This window comes from Labrus bergylta, chromosome 11, assembly GCF_963930695.1.
Source record: "Labrus bergylta chromosome 11, fLabBer1.1, whole genome shotgun sequence".
Taxonomy (NCBI): domain Eukaryota; kingdom Metazoa; phylum Chordata; class Actinopteri; order Labriformes; family Labridae; genus Labrus; species Labrus bergylta.
The window spans coordinates 1,743,166-1,759,538 of record NC_089205.1 but is presented as its reverse complement, the minus strand read 5'-3'; the positions used below and the strand labels follow the sequence as shown (position 1 = coordinate 1,759,538).

The 16,373-nt window shown below is 38.5% G+C and overlaps 2 protein-coding genes across 2 annotated transcripts; both read right to left on the bottom strand.

The window, feature by feature from the left end:
* Positions 1-1,171: 1,171 nt before the first annotated feature.
* Positions 1,172-8,052, bottom strand: ilvbl (ilvB (bacterial acetolactate synthase)-like). Its single transcript, XM_020649066.3, has 14 exons — positions 7,918-8,052; positions 6,905-7,106; positions 6,327-6,454; positions 5,905-6,155; positions 5,506-5,605; positions 5,250-5,347; positions 4,973-5,109; positions 4,572-4,706; positions 4,178-4,292; positions 3,780-3,949; positions 3,490-3,560; positions 3,321-3,392; positions 3,087-3,192; positions 1,172-2,470 (listed from the first exon to the last, which is right to left on the bottom strand). Exons 1-14 carry the CDS (start codon positions 8,029-8,031, stop codon positions 2,292-2,294), a joined length of 1,878 nt encoding a protein of 625 aa, XP_020504722.1. The 5' UTR covers positions 8,032-8,052; the 3' UTR covers positions 1,172-2,291.
* LOC110005359 (beta-galactosidase-1-like protein 2) lies at positions 7,939-15,917 on the bottom strand. The gene is made up of 19 exons (XM_065960741.1): positions 15,802-15,917; positions 15,439-15,624; positions 15,207-15,275; positions 15,025-15,120; positions 14,831-14,939; positions 14,636-14,728; positions 14,442-14,523; positions 14,195-14,259; positions 13,713-13,797; positions 13,278-13,415; positions 13,108-13,188; positions 12,864-12,970; positions 12,103-12,249; positions 11,925-11,996; positions 11,401-11,479; positions 9,911-9,998; positions 9,505-9,619; positions 9,120-9,236; positions 7,939-8,984 (listed from the first exon to the last, which is right to left on the bottom strand). The coding sequence occupies exons 2-19, from the start codon at positions 15,600-15,602 to the stop codon at positions 8,874-8,876; spliced, it is 1,818 nt and encodes a 605-aa protein (XP_065816813.1). The 5' UTR covers positions 15,603-15,624; positions 15,802-15,917; the 3' UTR covers positions 7,939-8,873.
* Between the last annotated feature and the right edge of the window lie 456 nt (positions 15,918-16,373).

Here is a 16,373-nt window from a genome sequence, read left to right as displayed (position 1 = left end):
TCAATAAATCAATAGGCAAATGATTTATCAGATGTTATGTTTCCCCTGTTTGAATCCATTCAATAACTTATGCTCAATAGAACCACGTCAGCATAGATCTCCTCAGTAAAAGTTCTACTATCCTGCCACCTGCTGTTTCAAATAAAAACTGCATTTGCAAAGTATTTAGAGCAAAAGTCACAGCTTCATGTCAATAACGTTGGCCATACATCAGTGTTTTGTCTTACACGCACCAAGATGTGTTTCGTTATACGTAATTAAAACAACTCCTCTAATGCAGTAATGGAATACAAGTTAGGTAGCTTTAAGTTACTCATGATGCTACTTAAAACATTTCCCACAGTGGTAAAGTTTGTATCTCTGCTCCACTAGAGTAAGCCATTACATGTCCTAGTGACAAGTTCTTATGAAATTCACATCTGAGACTATAGTAACATGATGCTTAATGCAGGAGATATTTACACTATCCGTGAATCTTCTTTTAAGATCTCTGACATTAATATCACATTTTTCATCAATAGCCACATGACGTAAAACCCCTGTGAGAAGTTTTAAACAGGTTATGAAACAAATAAATAGATATACCTCTTTATGACCTACAAAATTAAATTTTCCATCAGTGACAAGATTGACTATTTCCATATAGTATTTATCTTTTTAGTAAACACTGCCACATGTTCAGTGACATGCAAGAAGATTTTCAGCATGTTGAAAAAAAAAAAAAAGGCCCTTTTTACATTTTCAACAGAAAATATTCCAAGTAACGTATACATTTCCTGTGAATAGAAAGCGGAACAAGATTTTTTGACAGAAAACCTTACTGACGCAAGTACAAGATCAGAGAAAGGAACTAAGAGGTACAGTACCAACGAGTCCATAGGGTCACCAAATATCCACATAAAGAGTTCCTCACAGGAGTCTTAAAAGTGGGACCAAAGTCCACACAAAATGCTAAAAGATCCAGATTTGCAACTCAACAAGTTGTATGGAGTGCTAGCAATATGAAGAGAAAAGTAAAATATGTTAACAATATAGACATTCATTTTATACTAAATGTTTAAGAAAAGCAGATGTTACTGTCCCATTAGTTCCTTTAATGCACAGCCTTCAGTCTCACTCTACTTTTTTAAGCTCACTAATGAAAGTTAAAAAATTAAATCCATCCATCATCTTGATCATTCAAAGTCCAATCATTTATTTGAGAATTCATCCAAATGTACATTCGATGATTAATAGTTTAAAATACATACCGTCCTTACATTACCAAAAAAAAACAGTTTAATGGAGTGACATGATCCACAATTTTTTCTCTGAGTACATTATGTTATCATTACAGTGCAATGAATATTTTGTAAAGGCCCATTTAAAATGGTAGCCCATATCAATTTATACAAGTTAAGATTAAATATAATTTAAATTCACAACTGAATCAGCAGACACCCTCAACCGATACATATCAATGTATTCAATGTACAATCACATATAATAAGGCATACCTTCATTCAATCTTATACATTCAAAAGAATATTTCACTTCAACACAAATTGATTCCTAATCATGTGCGGATAAACAATATTGCACCTGTAAGATTTCACGTTGTCCTAATAAAAAAAGGCTCTTTGTTTATTTGATAAGAGGAGAAAAAGGAATTCTGGTTGAATTTGAGAAGTTTAACCAGTGCTCTCTCACAAACGATGTATTTGCCATCATTATCTCAAGTTATAGCAGGCTGTTTTAATGTGGAAAATCTAACCCAAAGCCCTTGAAGATGAAAAGTCCTGACACAAAGAAAGTGTTATACTTTTTACTCCTCTCCTTAAAAAAAAATGCAGCAAATCGTATAAACTACGATATGAACCTTAAAGTATGATGATGCAGAGAAAAAGGCTTCTGATTCAAGGCTGGCAGCCAGAGTTTCATATGAAATGTATAATATCATAAATAAAAAGTCCCTTTGCATTATGTCTATAAATATTCTGAAAACTGTGAGTTTATGATGTAGACATATTGTAGCCACGGCTGCAGGTTTATGAAGATGTGTTAGTGATATTGTTTTTATGAGTCTGATGAAGGAAGTAGTTCTTTGCAGATGACCATTCATGGACTTTCAAAGGGGAAGTGAAATATGGCTTTAAGGGCACAAAGGATTAGCATAGGTGTAGTCAGAGTTGGGCTCTACAGCATCCAACAGTGTTTCCCTCTTCTCTATAAACCTCCATAGAGCATGACAGTCAATGAAAAAGTAGAAGAAGAAGAAGAAGAATGTTCTGTTTCAAGAAGTCACAGAGTCTCTATACAGAGATGGAGCCTTCTCTAAAGTTGGTTTTCCCTATGAGAACATTGAGAAGTATAGCCTTGCCCTCCTGGCTTTCCCTTTGAGCCTCCCTGATGATGTCACTGAGCTTGTCTTCGTCTTCTCGTCCTACAAGGTAACCCTTACCCCCATAACCATCTGCCACTGTATGATAATCTGTGGAAAGACAAAGAAATGATGATTAACCAGTTGATAACCACTGAGTCTTCATACATACAGGATGTGTATAAACGTTCAGTGTGCGTTATGACATGTATATACGCTTTAAGCTGTTACAACCATAGACTGTAAATATTAATGGATGAAGCCTGAGTGACGTCATCTACCTTTTATGGCAGGGGGGCTCCGGAGGCTCAACTGTCTCAACCTAACTTTCAGTCAACCTAACTACAGACTGAGGTGGGTTTTAAGCCTCTTGACAAACCGTTACATTGCACCCACCTGTCAATCATGTAAGCTATGGGCATAACTATGGATAACTGGTATCGTTCATAAAATCTACATCTGTATGTCTGTGTCCCCCCCCTTACAGTGTGTGCCCATGATGACAATTACTAATAAAATCAATTTTGTTTTTTGAACCAGGCTGTAAACATGTTAAATTCTGCTGTAAAAACAGGCTTTGTTTTAATGTAGTGTGTATGTGACTTCTGGGATCTTGGAGCCAGCATCAAGCAAATTTTGCACTTCCACATTGGCTTCATTTTTCAACACCGGAGGTTGCCGCTTGGTCACAACAACTATAAAACAGCATTTGGTGTAGAATATTTACCTGTAAATGCAAGACCACATGCAACGTTGCTGCCGAGTATGGGAACCTGCTCTCTGGATATCTGACTCCAACATGCATCGTTTCCCACAACAGCTATAATTGGTGTCTGCGGAGAAACAGACAAAAAGTACTCTAAAATTGTGGTAAACATATATTTTAGATTTAAAAAATAAAAATCTTCACAGGACAGTAAGGAGTTGAATTATATTTTGGAAGTACTAAAGAGGATTTTACCTTGTGTCTGGTGAATGTGTCAAATTCTGCAACACTGTATCCTAAGGAACCATCACCATATACTATCCACACCTGAAAAACACAAAAAGTAGTATTAATTCATTCATAAAGCATGCCTTAATATGATTAGATGATCAGACAATTCTGTTTCCTGGGTTCAATCATTTACCTCAGAATCTGGACGACAGAGTTTGGCACCGAGCGCAAATCCTCCTCCAACTCCAAGAGTTCCAAACGCGCCTAAAAGGGAAATGTTGAAGAAGAGTCACTATGACTGTAAATAAAACGGATTAACCACCCAATACATTTCTATCAAACAGGCTGTTGATAAAGGCCAACATGCAAATTGGACCTACAGAAATGAACTCTACTTGACTACATTTTACCAACCAAAAGTCGACTATTTTCATTAAAACAGTTATTCATCAACCAATCGTCATTAGGTCTACGATGTCTAACCTGGATCTAGCCAACGCATAGGTCCTCTTGGTCTCATTATGTACGCAGCACTGCCAACAAAATCTCCACCATCTGCAACAATGATGCTGTCCTCTGCCATCAGCTCGTCCACTCTGTGGAGGACTTTCAAGGGATTCAAATGGCGATCTGTCTTCTCATCAGCTTTGGCCCTGGAAGAGAAAACAATCTAGTTGAAGTGATGGATAATTAATTACTGCACAATAACAGAGATGTAGTTGCAGGTGCATTTATCTTAAATGTGATGAATCTTTGTTTCCATTCTGTTGCTAAAGATAGAACTCATCAGGTGAACAATAGAGTGTTGTTGACCCTGATGGTTTACACTTCCTGTTTACACTCACACAGAAGAGGCACCAGCGACCTTTCACCCCGCTCACCTGTTTGTATTTTCTTTGGTCACGTCTCCTGCTTTAAGGCTCTGAGGCCATTCCTCTGGACAGCGATGGCCCTTCAGGCCTTTAGACAGCTGCATCAGGAAAGAACCGGCGTCACCTAAAATAAACCCATATTTACATTTTAGACCGGTGTATGCATTTCCCTTACAGCCATGACCTAGGGTACAAATCAATAGAAAAAACTGCACGTTTAAAAATGCTGTACAAACACATATCATGCATACTGCATATTCATCATTCTGTATTCACGAATAATACAGAGCCATTAGCATTTGTTTTCCTTAGTTATCATTTTCTAAACTAATCACAAAAGATCTACAATGACACATTGTCATTCTATTTACAGATGTTTGTCATGGTCAGCTCGGTCACATACCCTGAATCGCTATAGTTGGTTTCCAGAACATATCAGAGTTTTTCAGCAGCTGCGTCTTATCTCTGTTGACAGCGATGATCTTACTGCGTCTGTTAAGAACTCTGCCGTAGCTCAGCCTGAAGTCACACACAGTGCCTGCAAACACATCACCCGTTGTTAGCATTTCTATCAGAAACGTGTAAAGCCTGGTGCTGTACTGACAACCATCAAGACAAAATATATCCCAAAACTCTATTTTCCACACAGGTATCCAGATTAAGTTTAACTTCATATTTTACAACAAACGGTATTATTCCTTGAAACCTTAAATCAAATATTAAAACAATTGCTGAATTATTAAACCACCCATTTGAATGTTGATATACGAGATGCACACTGCAACAGTGTACTGTGGGTCTGACCTGCTAAGAGCACCAGGTCTGCGTCCTTCAGAGCATCTCGCCTGTTCTGTCTGATGTGGATAGGACTGTCTTTACCCAGCATGCCACGGGACATGCCTCCAAGGAAGCAAGGGATACCCAGGGCCTCCAACGCCTTCCTACAAAAAGAAAAGCAAGAAAATACTTCAACCAGATAAGCTTATTGAATAATTGCAATTCTATTGACAGTGAACAGACAAATTGCCCAAAAAATACAAAGACTTAGATATAAGAGAAGAGCACAAGCGTTCTCCTTTACCTGATGTCATCAGCTGGCGTTGGGGGGAGTGTTGCCTGGCTGCCCAGAAGAATAACAGGTTTCTTGGCTCGACTAACCAGCTCTATGCACTTTTGGACCTGAATCAAAGAAATAGAAAAAGCAAAACAATTTTGAATTCTGATAAAGTCATAAAATACTGTATATATGACAGACTGTAATTTCTTTCATGTTAAAATGCCATTGCCTCAAAGAAATATAGATTAACATCAAACCTTAAGACTAAGAGCGAGCTCACCTGATCGTCTGTAGCCTGAGGGATGTCAACAGGTAGTGGAGTCGCATCTCTGGTCTCCCAGGCTCCAGCAAATAGATTCATGAGGTGGTTATTGAGGTACCTTGTAAGAAATCAGAACAACACAACACAAGTATTGCAATATTTGAAAGTAGAGAGTGAATTATGTAGAAAAACAAAACACATCAGACTTCAACAAGAGAGGGTTAGTTCACAGGTGTTTTACTCCACTCTTATTGGCTCCTATAACACCTCACAATCTTACAATGTTATGTCTCATAACTTTTTGAATGAAGTTGATGATAATAACCCTGCATGTAGCACTCTTCCAGCTTTATTTGTTGTTTAACACAGTCAGTCAATATCAAAATGCCGTGTCAACAAGCCATAATCATGACATACCACGAGACGATTTTGCCCATCAGGCCTTTGGGAGGGTTCTTAACTCCAAACTCTTTGGACACCAGATGAAATGGATACAGCGTGTCGATGGGGAACTCAATGAAAACAGGACCAGGAGTTCCAGACTGAGCGATGGCCAGGGCTTTCCTGACAGTGGGCACGATCTCCCTGACGGTCCTGATGGAGGCACAGAACTTGCACAGGGGCTTGAAGAGAGACATCTGGTCAATGTCTTGCAGCGCTCCTCTGCCCTGTAACATAAACACAGTGGATGGAGAACGAAGATAATGAAGTTATGAATGGTCTCTTAAGAGTGTTTGTTACAGCAGCAGAGCCCAAAATATTGTTTTTTTCTTCTTCTAATATTCAATAATACCTGCAAACGTACATATGAATTGCATCAGTAATTTAAATCAACACACTTGAAGGAGTGTACCAGCAGCTCCTCCCATGAGCAGCAGCGGTGACTCGGCCATCTGAGCGTTCTTCACAGCTGTCACGGTGTTGGTTAGACCTGGACCTGCAGTCACCGCTGCTACACCAACTGTGCCTGGTAGGGAAACAATCAAGATAGCATCAGCTCCCAACACCCCCCACAAATTATGGAAAACTTACTATATAACAGAATTGAAGGGATACAACAAGGGCCCTGCACTGGCACACTTAAAATGTGATCTAGCCACTTACAGTACAGTGATATAAACTACACCTTTTTTTATATTTTGTGGCTTTTTGTGCCTTCATTGGCGAGACGGGACAGTGAACAGTCAGAAATCAGGGAGAGAGAGTGGGAAAGTAGCCAGCCGTAGGTCAGATTCAAACACGGGCAGGCCGGAGCAAGGCCACATCCTCTGCGCATGACATGTGTGAACTAACCACTCAAATCACACTTGTTTTGTCAGGCAAATCATTCCCAGCAGAGAAGCCCAGTCAGGAAAATGATCAGTGCTCAGATAAGATCGGTGGTCAAGAATTAGTGAGTTATGTTAAAATCAGCAACCTGAGAGTCTCGCCACAGCATCAGCTGCAAACACAGCAGTGGCCTCATGTCTGGTGTCCACTATACGGATGCCCAACTTCTCACACGCCACCAGGATAGGGGAGATGTGCCCTCCGACCAGGGTGAAAACATACTTGACCCCATGGGCGCGGAGCACCTCTGCAACACTCTCACCGCCGTGGCGAGGGCTTTTGGTCTCAGTCTGAAGGGAGTCAGAGGAAGATGTAAAAAAATTGAGAATAACATGCAGGGAATTTCTTAATATTTGCTGAAGCAATGCAATTTACAATGTTGTACAAGGTCAGTTAGAGATAAACACCTGTCAGTGTCACTTCATGGCCCCTCATAAGGTCACCTGTATCACACTATCTCTGCACTCCAGCCTCCTTTCATGTTTCACAATAGCTGAATATTGTTCTGGTTAGCCTCAGGGCTTTGTGCAATCCCAATAACAGCCTGGGTGTTGTGATAGCCTTTGTGCTAGAAAACCACACGGCTGGTCAAAGTTTACATGAACAGAGCCCTTCCTACCTTTCACCTGTGACACCCTACTAAGTGCAAAAGGTGCTTTCCAAAAAGGTGAGCACAGAAAAACTGAGGTGCTACATGCCTGCATAAAAACGCATAAGTTATCAACCTGTACAATATGTCCATATTCTGTATATTATCTGTAAACTAGTATAGCATGCTCACTACACCTTAATCTGTATATTATAATCCTAAGAATACACTTATATTTATAGCATTTATTTATATTTATAGCATCCCATTAATCCATCCATATATACCCAATAATTCACTTTTTTTAGTCTACATCTGTAAATTATGTAATTACTGTACATAGCACAGATTCTTGCACTTTCTGCTTATTTGCACTTCTGGTGAGATGCCAAACCTCATTTCGTTACTCTATACTTGTATATGTGTAATGACAATAAAGTTGAATCTCATCTCTCAGATATGGAAAAAACAATTGAAAGCACAGAAGCTCTTATTTCGATATGACAACCTACCTTGTGAAACAGCTGGTATAGTAAGCCAAGTTTGTAGGCTGCAAACACCAGCCCAGCCACCACAAGTCCTGCACAGCTTCCAAGGACGGTGCCACACACTCCACACGACTCCATGTCAGGACCCGGAAGTAAGTGTTTACTTATGAGAGCTCACCTTAATAAAAGTAGATCAATTAAAAATGCAAACCTGCTGTCAACTGATTCAGTTCAGTAGCTCAGCTCGGCTAGGCTAAAGGTGCAGAGTTGCTCCTACAGCCGCTGTAAACTTATCTCCACGGTGGTCATTTTGTTCTAGCATTAACTATTTACTAAACTAAAGTTACCACGGAGACTGTTAAGGACATGGAGGCGACGAGGCTCCAAGTTCAGAGTGATTCTTCCGCAGTTGCTGTGCCGACACAGGAACAGCAGCAGATACGTTTACAAATCAAGGTAACTAGAGCTACACGCCACCTTTCCGGTCCCTATTTTCACAATAAAAGCATGAAAACAAACACACGTAATATGACTTATTCATTGAAAACATTCTTAGTCACATATCCATATTTATGAATGAAACAACAAATTCCTTTTGTTTTAAAATTTATTGACAAGTTTTAATGCTATTTTTATCTGCTTACCAGTCCACTTCCCCCCCCCCCCCCTACCATTTAATGTGAAGGAAAACGAATAATATTCCAGTCCTTAGCCGACGTGAGGGACAAGCCTCTGGTCCAATGAGGAGTTTGTGGTCTTGTGTCATGCTTTTAAAGGTTCAAATGTAACTTCTATACAAAGTTCATTCTGAAATCTATCAGACTTTATTGAATAGGTCAATGAATTGCTCGTGCAAGGCAACAACATCATGAGCAAGTATGAATGTTGCAGTAGAATAATATCAGTTAAGGATATTTGGTAAGTAAAATAATAGTGCATTCAAATCATTTTCAGTTAGTTGATGTCATTCAGTATTATTTTCAAAGCAGTGTGCAAAAGGGGAGTTTGTAAACATCAGTTGTCCTTCCATGCTCAGGATTTTCAGCAAACAGTATTTTGTCATCCACTTTCTGTTCTTCAAAAACAATCATCTGAAAGAGAACAAAATACATAAGATATTGCACAATGTGACACATTTACCAAGAAAAAAGTAGATAAAAGTGAACTTTACCTTAACTTAAGTTACACACAGTTTTTGTCTTATCTTATAGTATTGATAAGTGTACCTGATTCTCTCCTCTTCTGAGCCAAGGTCCTGGGAGATAAAGGAAATGTTGGGGACCAATGAACCAATGACGTCCAAGGTTCTGCCCATTGACAAATACTGCTCCCTTACCCCAACCCTGTGGAGAGATGAACTGGTATGATCATCAAAACAACAACGTGAAAAGCTATTAAAAAAAACCCACTGACACAAAAAAGTAAAATGAGGCATCAGAAAGCATCAGACAATGTGATAACATTTGTTATGAATTGGCTCTATACAAATAAATCTTGATTTAGTGATTGATTAACATGTGAAGCATAAGAAATAGTAGTGCACTGTCACAACATTTCCAAGCTTTTAAAGGTACAGTGTTCCATTAAAAGATGGCAGGTTAACCTACTCACAGGGAGTCTGATGAAGGTGTCTTTAGGGGGACCATCCACATGCAATCTGGCCAGGAAAAATCCTGGAAGGGAAGGCACCTCGATGTCAGACTTCCAGCTACCTGAACTCATTATTCTGAAAAAGAATCAAACTGTCATCAATCCATTCAAACACATACTGTAAATGTGTGAGACTGGACATAATAAGGATGCAGGATTAAACAAATCACAAATCACATTTGTACGTCAGTCCTGGCTTTCACTTTACTGTTGATATACACTGTTTGTCATTTGGCCACACCACTTTTTAATGGACTCAAATACACATGGTGAATCAGGCAATAGTAGTTTCTAAGAAGTACGTTTTCAAGGGTGAATATGTCCTCTAATTAAAAAGAAGTAAAGTGTATTCAAAAAGTGAACCAACCTTTTCATAAATCCTGGTTTCATGTCTAAACAGAAGATGTTAAATCCTCTCAGAGGGGTGTGGTTCAACAGAATGTCTCCCAAGATACCTGCAACTCAATATGAGGCAAACATTTTCAATGTAGTCAATTGGATAGGCTATGCATATGTCTGTGTACATAATAATAATAATAATAATAATAATAACTTTATTTATATAGCACCTTTAAAAACACAGGTTTACAAAGTGCTTTGACAAACAGCAAAAACAAGAACAAACTAAACCAAACACAGAAGAACATAAACAACAGCAAGAACATAACAAATGCTAAATACTAAAAATAATTAAATACAGTTCAACAGAAAAGATCCCATAGTGCATGATACCCAATAGACATATATAACCTGACCATCACAAGAACCATCATAAGAACCCTGGAAACACAAGAACCATCATAAGAACCCAGGAAACACAAGAACCATCATAAGAACCCAGGAAACACAAGAACCATCATAAGAACCCTGGCAACACAAGAACCATCATAAGAACCCTGGCAACACAAGAACCATCATAAGAACCCAGGCAACACAAGAACCATCATAAGAACCCTGGAAACACAAGAACCATCATAAGAACCCAGGCAACACAAGAACCATCATAAGAACCCTGGCAACACAAGAACCATCATAAGAACCCAGGCAACACAAGAACCATCATAAGAACCCAGGAAACACAAGAACCATCATAAGAACCCTGGAAACACAAGAACCATCATAAGAACCCAGGAAACACAAGAACCATCATAAGAACCCTGGAAACACAAGAACCATCATAAGAACCCAGGAAACACAAGAACCATCATAAGAACCCAGGCAACACAAGAACCATCATAAGAACCCAGGCAACACAAGAACCATCATAAGAACCCAACAAGAACCCAACAACACAAGCTGAGACCAAGAGGAACCAAAGATTTAAAAAGATGTAAGAAACTATAAGAGCTAAAAGCAAATCAAAAGAAAACAGCAATAAGAAGGTAGTAGAAGAGCAGTAAAAAGAAATAGAAACAAGTGGTTGAATGATAAAAAAAACAACAACAACAACAACAACAGTGTATACCCAAAAGTAAGAGTCTTATTTTGCGACATGTCATGTACAGTTTTGCAGCAGTGTCTTCTGCCACAAACCAGAGGGAAAGACAGAGAATTTACACATTTGAACCATGCAGAAATGATTCTTAACAAAGATTTGACTCAGGTCTAGAAATGCAATCATGTATAAATAGTTCATTTTTAAATGTACATAAACAACGCCCAATTAGTTTCTGAAAAAGTTCAGATGAGCTAGCTATTAACGCCTTGCACACGCTGTGATAAGATTTAGAAAGTGTGTTTAGCTGTTAGATTGAGATGTTGGCCTTGACACAAACATCTCCGTAGAATTGAGGAATAATAACAGACACTGTGGTGACTAGTCAAGTCATGGTACAGGTAAGTTTGAATAAAGAATACCTTTGCGTTGTTCATCCAGAGCTTTCCCATAATTCACTCTTCCACAGTTCTCCACAAGTAAGCTCAACGTCCTTTCTCCCTTGGTGTGAGATGTCAACATTTAGTCAGTTAATAAAGTGATCACAAGTATGTACATGCTTGTTTATACATGCCAAACAAAAATAACAGATTTTCCAATCATAATTCACGTTTCTGTAGCCTACTGTCTTTTAAACAAAGAGATGGGTAAATTAGTTATTTTGACTGATTGATTGATTAAGAATACTTTTACCGCTATGATTACAAAATCTGGTCCTTTATTTTGCATTAAGAAGATCTTTAACTTTGATTTATTCTCACTGTGCATAAAGTAGATTTTACATTTTCCGCCAATGCTGGACTGAATTACTGATTTTTACTTTTTACTCTACTGATTAACCCTGACATGCAATCTGAGTATGATTATAATATGTATGTGTTTCTTTAGCAAAGGTGATAGGGATTATATGTGTGAGTAAGAACAGACACAAAGAAACAGTCAGTACCTGTCCTTTGGGGAGTATGAGCTCTTGAGTCTTGTAGTCCAAAGTCCCAACATATCGTCTGTCCACAAAAACCTAAAAAAAACAAACATTTAAAGACACAATGATTAAGTAAAACAAAAACATTGCTACTTCACAATAAATTGCATGCAAGACATGTCTGTGTTTCATTCATCCTCACCAGTGCTCTGTCTCTGATGTTGTTCCCAGAGTTGAGGGTTTCTCCACAGGTGATGGTGGTTTCATACAGCGTGTAACCATATGACTGACCGTTGTTATTGTTGACAGGGAGATTCTCCATGTTTACCGGCCTGTCTGACCTGAATGGCTAGATACAAGTCAATCATGCTGACATATTCAAAACAAAATTAATTTGTTTTATTTTATTCCTTTTACGCCGTATAATGTAGAGAAATACTTCATTGTTTTTGCCTTTACAAAGTTTGAAAAGGTGCAGGAGGAAGAAAAACGTATAAACCTGAATCTGGCAGAACACAGTCATTCAACAGACTTCTGAAGACAATTGATATCTGTATCAGGGCTGGAAAATACTTATTTACAAGTGAATTTAAGAAGCTCCATTCTAGGTGAAGATATGTACATGCATTACACTGCTGAATAGTTAGAATAAAACAGCATATGGCAGATACTTGCAAAAGAAAGCTGGTGTTTTGACACTTTGATGTATGAGTAAAGCCAGCTGCTAGGTGTGAGACATCTGTCTAAATGCATAAGCAGCAGGTTGCTCACACAGCCGAGACAGAGCAGCAGATAAACACACTGATAAGATGTTCTGTCTGTCTGAGGCAAACAGCATATTACATTTAAGTATTCCAGCAGGGCACCTTTGTATTTATCCAACAGTACGGTCAAGTCGGAATAGATTCTGCACAGTGTGCAATCATCTGTCATTCAGAGAAGTGCCTTACATCTGCAGCATACCTTGTCAGTGAAGTGCAGACTGTCCCACAGTGACAGGTGCTGCTGGATGAGGACGGGGTCGTAGGCTCTCCTCTCCTGAGGAGAAGGCACTTCAGGAAGGGGCTCAGCTGCATCACAAGTAGGCAAAACATTTAATGAGTGCTCATCATGATAGATTTAATTACTATGATTTTAAAAGTCATAATAAGATGTGTTTATAGTTTTTCATATTATTTTAATGTGATCTAATAGAGAAAGACTTTACGGTGGTACTGGCTGAATAACTTCCTCAAAAGCTGATATTTTGGGGTGCAATCTCCAGCCTCAGATAGCGGTGCATTGTAATCTGCAAGGAATATATTTACATGGATTAGTAAAATGTGATTTATTGTTTAGGATAAATCCTATTTGTCAGCTCTGGTTGTCCATACTAACCATAACTGGTGACTTGGGGTTTGTAGGTACCTAAGTCCATCGCTCCATTCATGAAGCCAAAGCTGGTTCCCCCATGGAACATGTAAAGATTAATGGAGACTCCTCTCTCCAGGATCTCTGACACAACAGCTAGCATGTCTGTAATCCAGATTTCAATACATGTTGACATAATACACAAAGTGAGCAACAGAGAAGCTGCAAAAGAATCAACAAGTCAGGCAGTGATGTCCTCAAACAATACTTGAATCCAACAACTCAAAAATGACGTTCAGACTTCAACAAGCTATCCAACTTCACAACTAACACTGGCCATTGATCAGCTTGTTATAATGTTATTTAATGAAAGTGATAAAATTAAACCAAGGACCAACAATGAGCATGTGCTTAGCAGAAATATTTGAAGGGAAAATGATGGTGAAAAAAAAAGTTTAAAACCTTCAGCATGGAACACGTGGTGATGCTCTCCCCAAACATCAAACCAACCAGACCAATACTCCATCACCATGAGGGGTTTCTGGGGCTACACAAAAACACAAGCTGGTCTTAAACACATATTTTACTATCTACTGTAATAAAAGAGTCAAAAAAGGAGTCATAGCAAGGCTTCTATGAGAAAGAAAATCTGGCATTTTCACTTTGTCTTGTTTTTTTTAAGCCAGTTGTATTACAACTATAGGCAACATCAGTAATCAATAGAGACCTTAATAATCAGTAAGGAGTTCAAAAGCCCCATTACATTCCTTGTAAATCTATTTTTTAGTATCTATTTTTTTTGTACATTCTTAATTTTTATTTTTATTTGAATTGTACTGTGTTCACTTTCTGTTTGCAATCTTTGCTCTTTGCTGCTGTAACACTGTAAATTTGCCCATTGTGGGATAAATAAAGGATTATTTTATCTTATCTTATTCACCTACCTGCATTTCAGCTAAGTGGTGGATGGCTCCGAATGACAGTCTCTGAAGGTTTATCGTTTTTAGAACTCAAATGTGCAAGATTCAAAGACAAGGACAAAGTCAGAGTACATTATTAACCATTAAAGGAGATAGGCTGGGATTAGGTTCCTTAAAAACAAGACACTTTATGGAGAAAACAAATGAAACAAATGAGTAAAACATGTTTTAGAATGTTTTCATCCCCCTAAGAGTTAGATATCTTTATTACCTCCCTCGATGCCTCCGTATCTCAATCCCTCCCAGTTATCTGAGGTCAGCAGAAGCTCTTTAATACCTCTGGACTCGAGGCACTACCAGAAAAAAATTGTTTTTGCAGAATATGCTTACTATCCTAAATTCAAATCAATTATAGAGGATTCTTTTACAATGCAACAAAACAATGCAAAACATTTACACACTTACGTTCTTTATAAAGGGCATGTATTTGTCATCTTTGGCATATGATCCATACTCATTTTCAACTTGAACTGCAATAACTGGGCCTCCCTCTTCAAACTGTAGTGAACAACAGCAAAGTGTGTCTCATTGAAAGCACCAGTCCTTCCTTCAGGAGGTTCTTGAAATGAAATGCATGACAAAATAAACAGTTTGACTTACCATCAGAGGTTTGATAATTGATACAAGCTTGTCAAAGTAAAGGCCGACAGCATTTACAAATCCAGGATAAGTTGTCCTCAGCTGCATTCCTTTATCTTGCAACAACCAGCTGTAAGAAAAAAAAAATCTCAGGTTGTGTACTGCTAATACATGCATGGTCAGTATTTTTAAAGCACAGTGCAGTTTGGTGTTACCTTGGCAACCCACCCAATTCCCATTCAGCACAGATGTACGGTCCAGGACGCAGGATCACCCACAGACCCATGTCTGCTGCTAAAGTGACAAAGGCCCTGAGGAAGGAAGAGAGAGAATCTGTGTTTGGTCCAGGAACGGTCTCATAAAAGGCAAAAAAAAAAAAAGAATATGGAAATCTGACTTAAGGTCCAGCTGATCCTGAAATCTGAATGTTCCTCTCTCAGGCTCATGCAGATTCCATGGCACATATCTAAAATAAAACATACAAGGAAGTCATTTTCTGTTGCTTTTAAACACCAGTGACACCTAATATCCAACATTCATGATTTTATTACATTAAATAAAAACTTGACATATACGTATTATAAAAGATTCAACAACAACAGTAAAGTTGAGATAGATTTGGAGCTTACGTGGTGAGTGTATTGAGGCCACAGGCCTTCATCTTCAGCAGACGGTCCTCCCAGTACGCTCTGGGGACGCGGAAGTAATGGATGGAGCCACCAAGGATCCGAAAGGGTTTTCTCTCCAGAGTGAACTGAGAAGAGTTGGCCCTCAGACCCTCCATACTGCTCATTCTTTTTAATCCTTAAGGATGTCTGATGGAAAGGAAACATTTCAAAATGTAATAGAGACAGAATGTGTGCTAAATCTTCATAAATCAGTTTTAAAAGTAGGATAATAAAAGTCAAAAAAGCTGTATGAATGTGTTGCTCTTAGTCTACAAAGGTTGTCTCTATCTATTTATGAATATGATGAAAGTAAAAAAAACTTACCAGGACTGAACATGAAAGTCCCACACAGAAAAATGAAAATGTTGCCAAAGCTGAACCTTGATTCTGAGCTTGGCAGCAGGGTGAACAGTGCTGGGAGGCCTCACACCCTGTGTACAAGGGAAAGTATTGTTGTTTCAGTACAAACACATAATAGTTCTCTGTCTCTCTCCCTCTGCAGTGCACAGTCAGGAAATAGATGTATTATGTTAGCGTCATGGTAGCCTATAGTAACTTTAATATGGCAAATTTAGCAAGTTTAATACTGTCATAGGCTACTATCAGGTCTCATTTGTCCCTGATGCAATATACTATAGATAGCAACTAGCAATTTGGTTGCTCTTTTTGCACTTTGTCTGCATATTTGCACACCTCCTCTTTGCACTTTTCTAACTTGGTAGGAATTCTCATTCTGTTATGAGCTCTTGACTGATTTCATTGCAATGATTTATATTGTTTTTACATTTTGTTGTTGTCTGATTGTTTAACTTTGCTCTTATTTAGATTTTACAGTGATGTTGTCCTTGTGTTTGTTGTCTTCTGTGTGCTCCTGCTGCAAAATCAAATATCACCTT

Excerpts from the sequence above, each read along its gene's own strand:
- ilvbl (XM_020649066.3), bottom strand. The coding sequence starts at position 8,031 with ATGGAGTCGTGTGGAGTGTGTGGCACCGTCCTTGGAAGCTGTGCAGGA. Across the intron at positions 5,606-5,904 it reads ATGGGCAAAATCGTCTCGTG|GTACCTCAATAACCACCTCA; the intron begins GTATGTCATGAT and ends ATTTCTTACAAG. Across the intron at positions 3,561-3,779 it reads TATGCGTTGGCTAGATCCAG|GCGCGTTTGGAACTCTTGGA; the intron begins GTTAGACATCGT and ends TTTCCCTTTTAG.
- LOC110005359 (XM_065960741.1), bottom strand. The coding sequence starts at position 15,602 with ATGAGCAGTATGGAGGGTCTGAGGGCCAACTCTTCTCAGTTCACTCTG. Across the intron at positions 15,121-15,206 it reads CAGGATCAGCTGGACCTTAA|GGCCTTTGTCACTTTAGCAG; the intron begins GTCAGATTTCCA and ends TTCCTTCCTCAG. Across the intron at positions 8,985-9,119 it reads TCAGAAGAGGAGAGAATCAG|ATGATTGTTTTTGAAGAACA; the intron begins GTACACTTATCA and ends GTTCTCTTTCAG.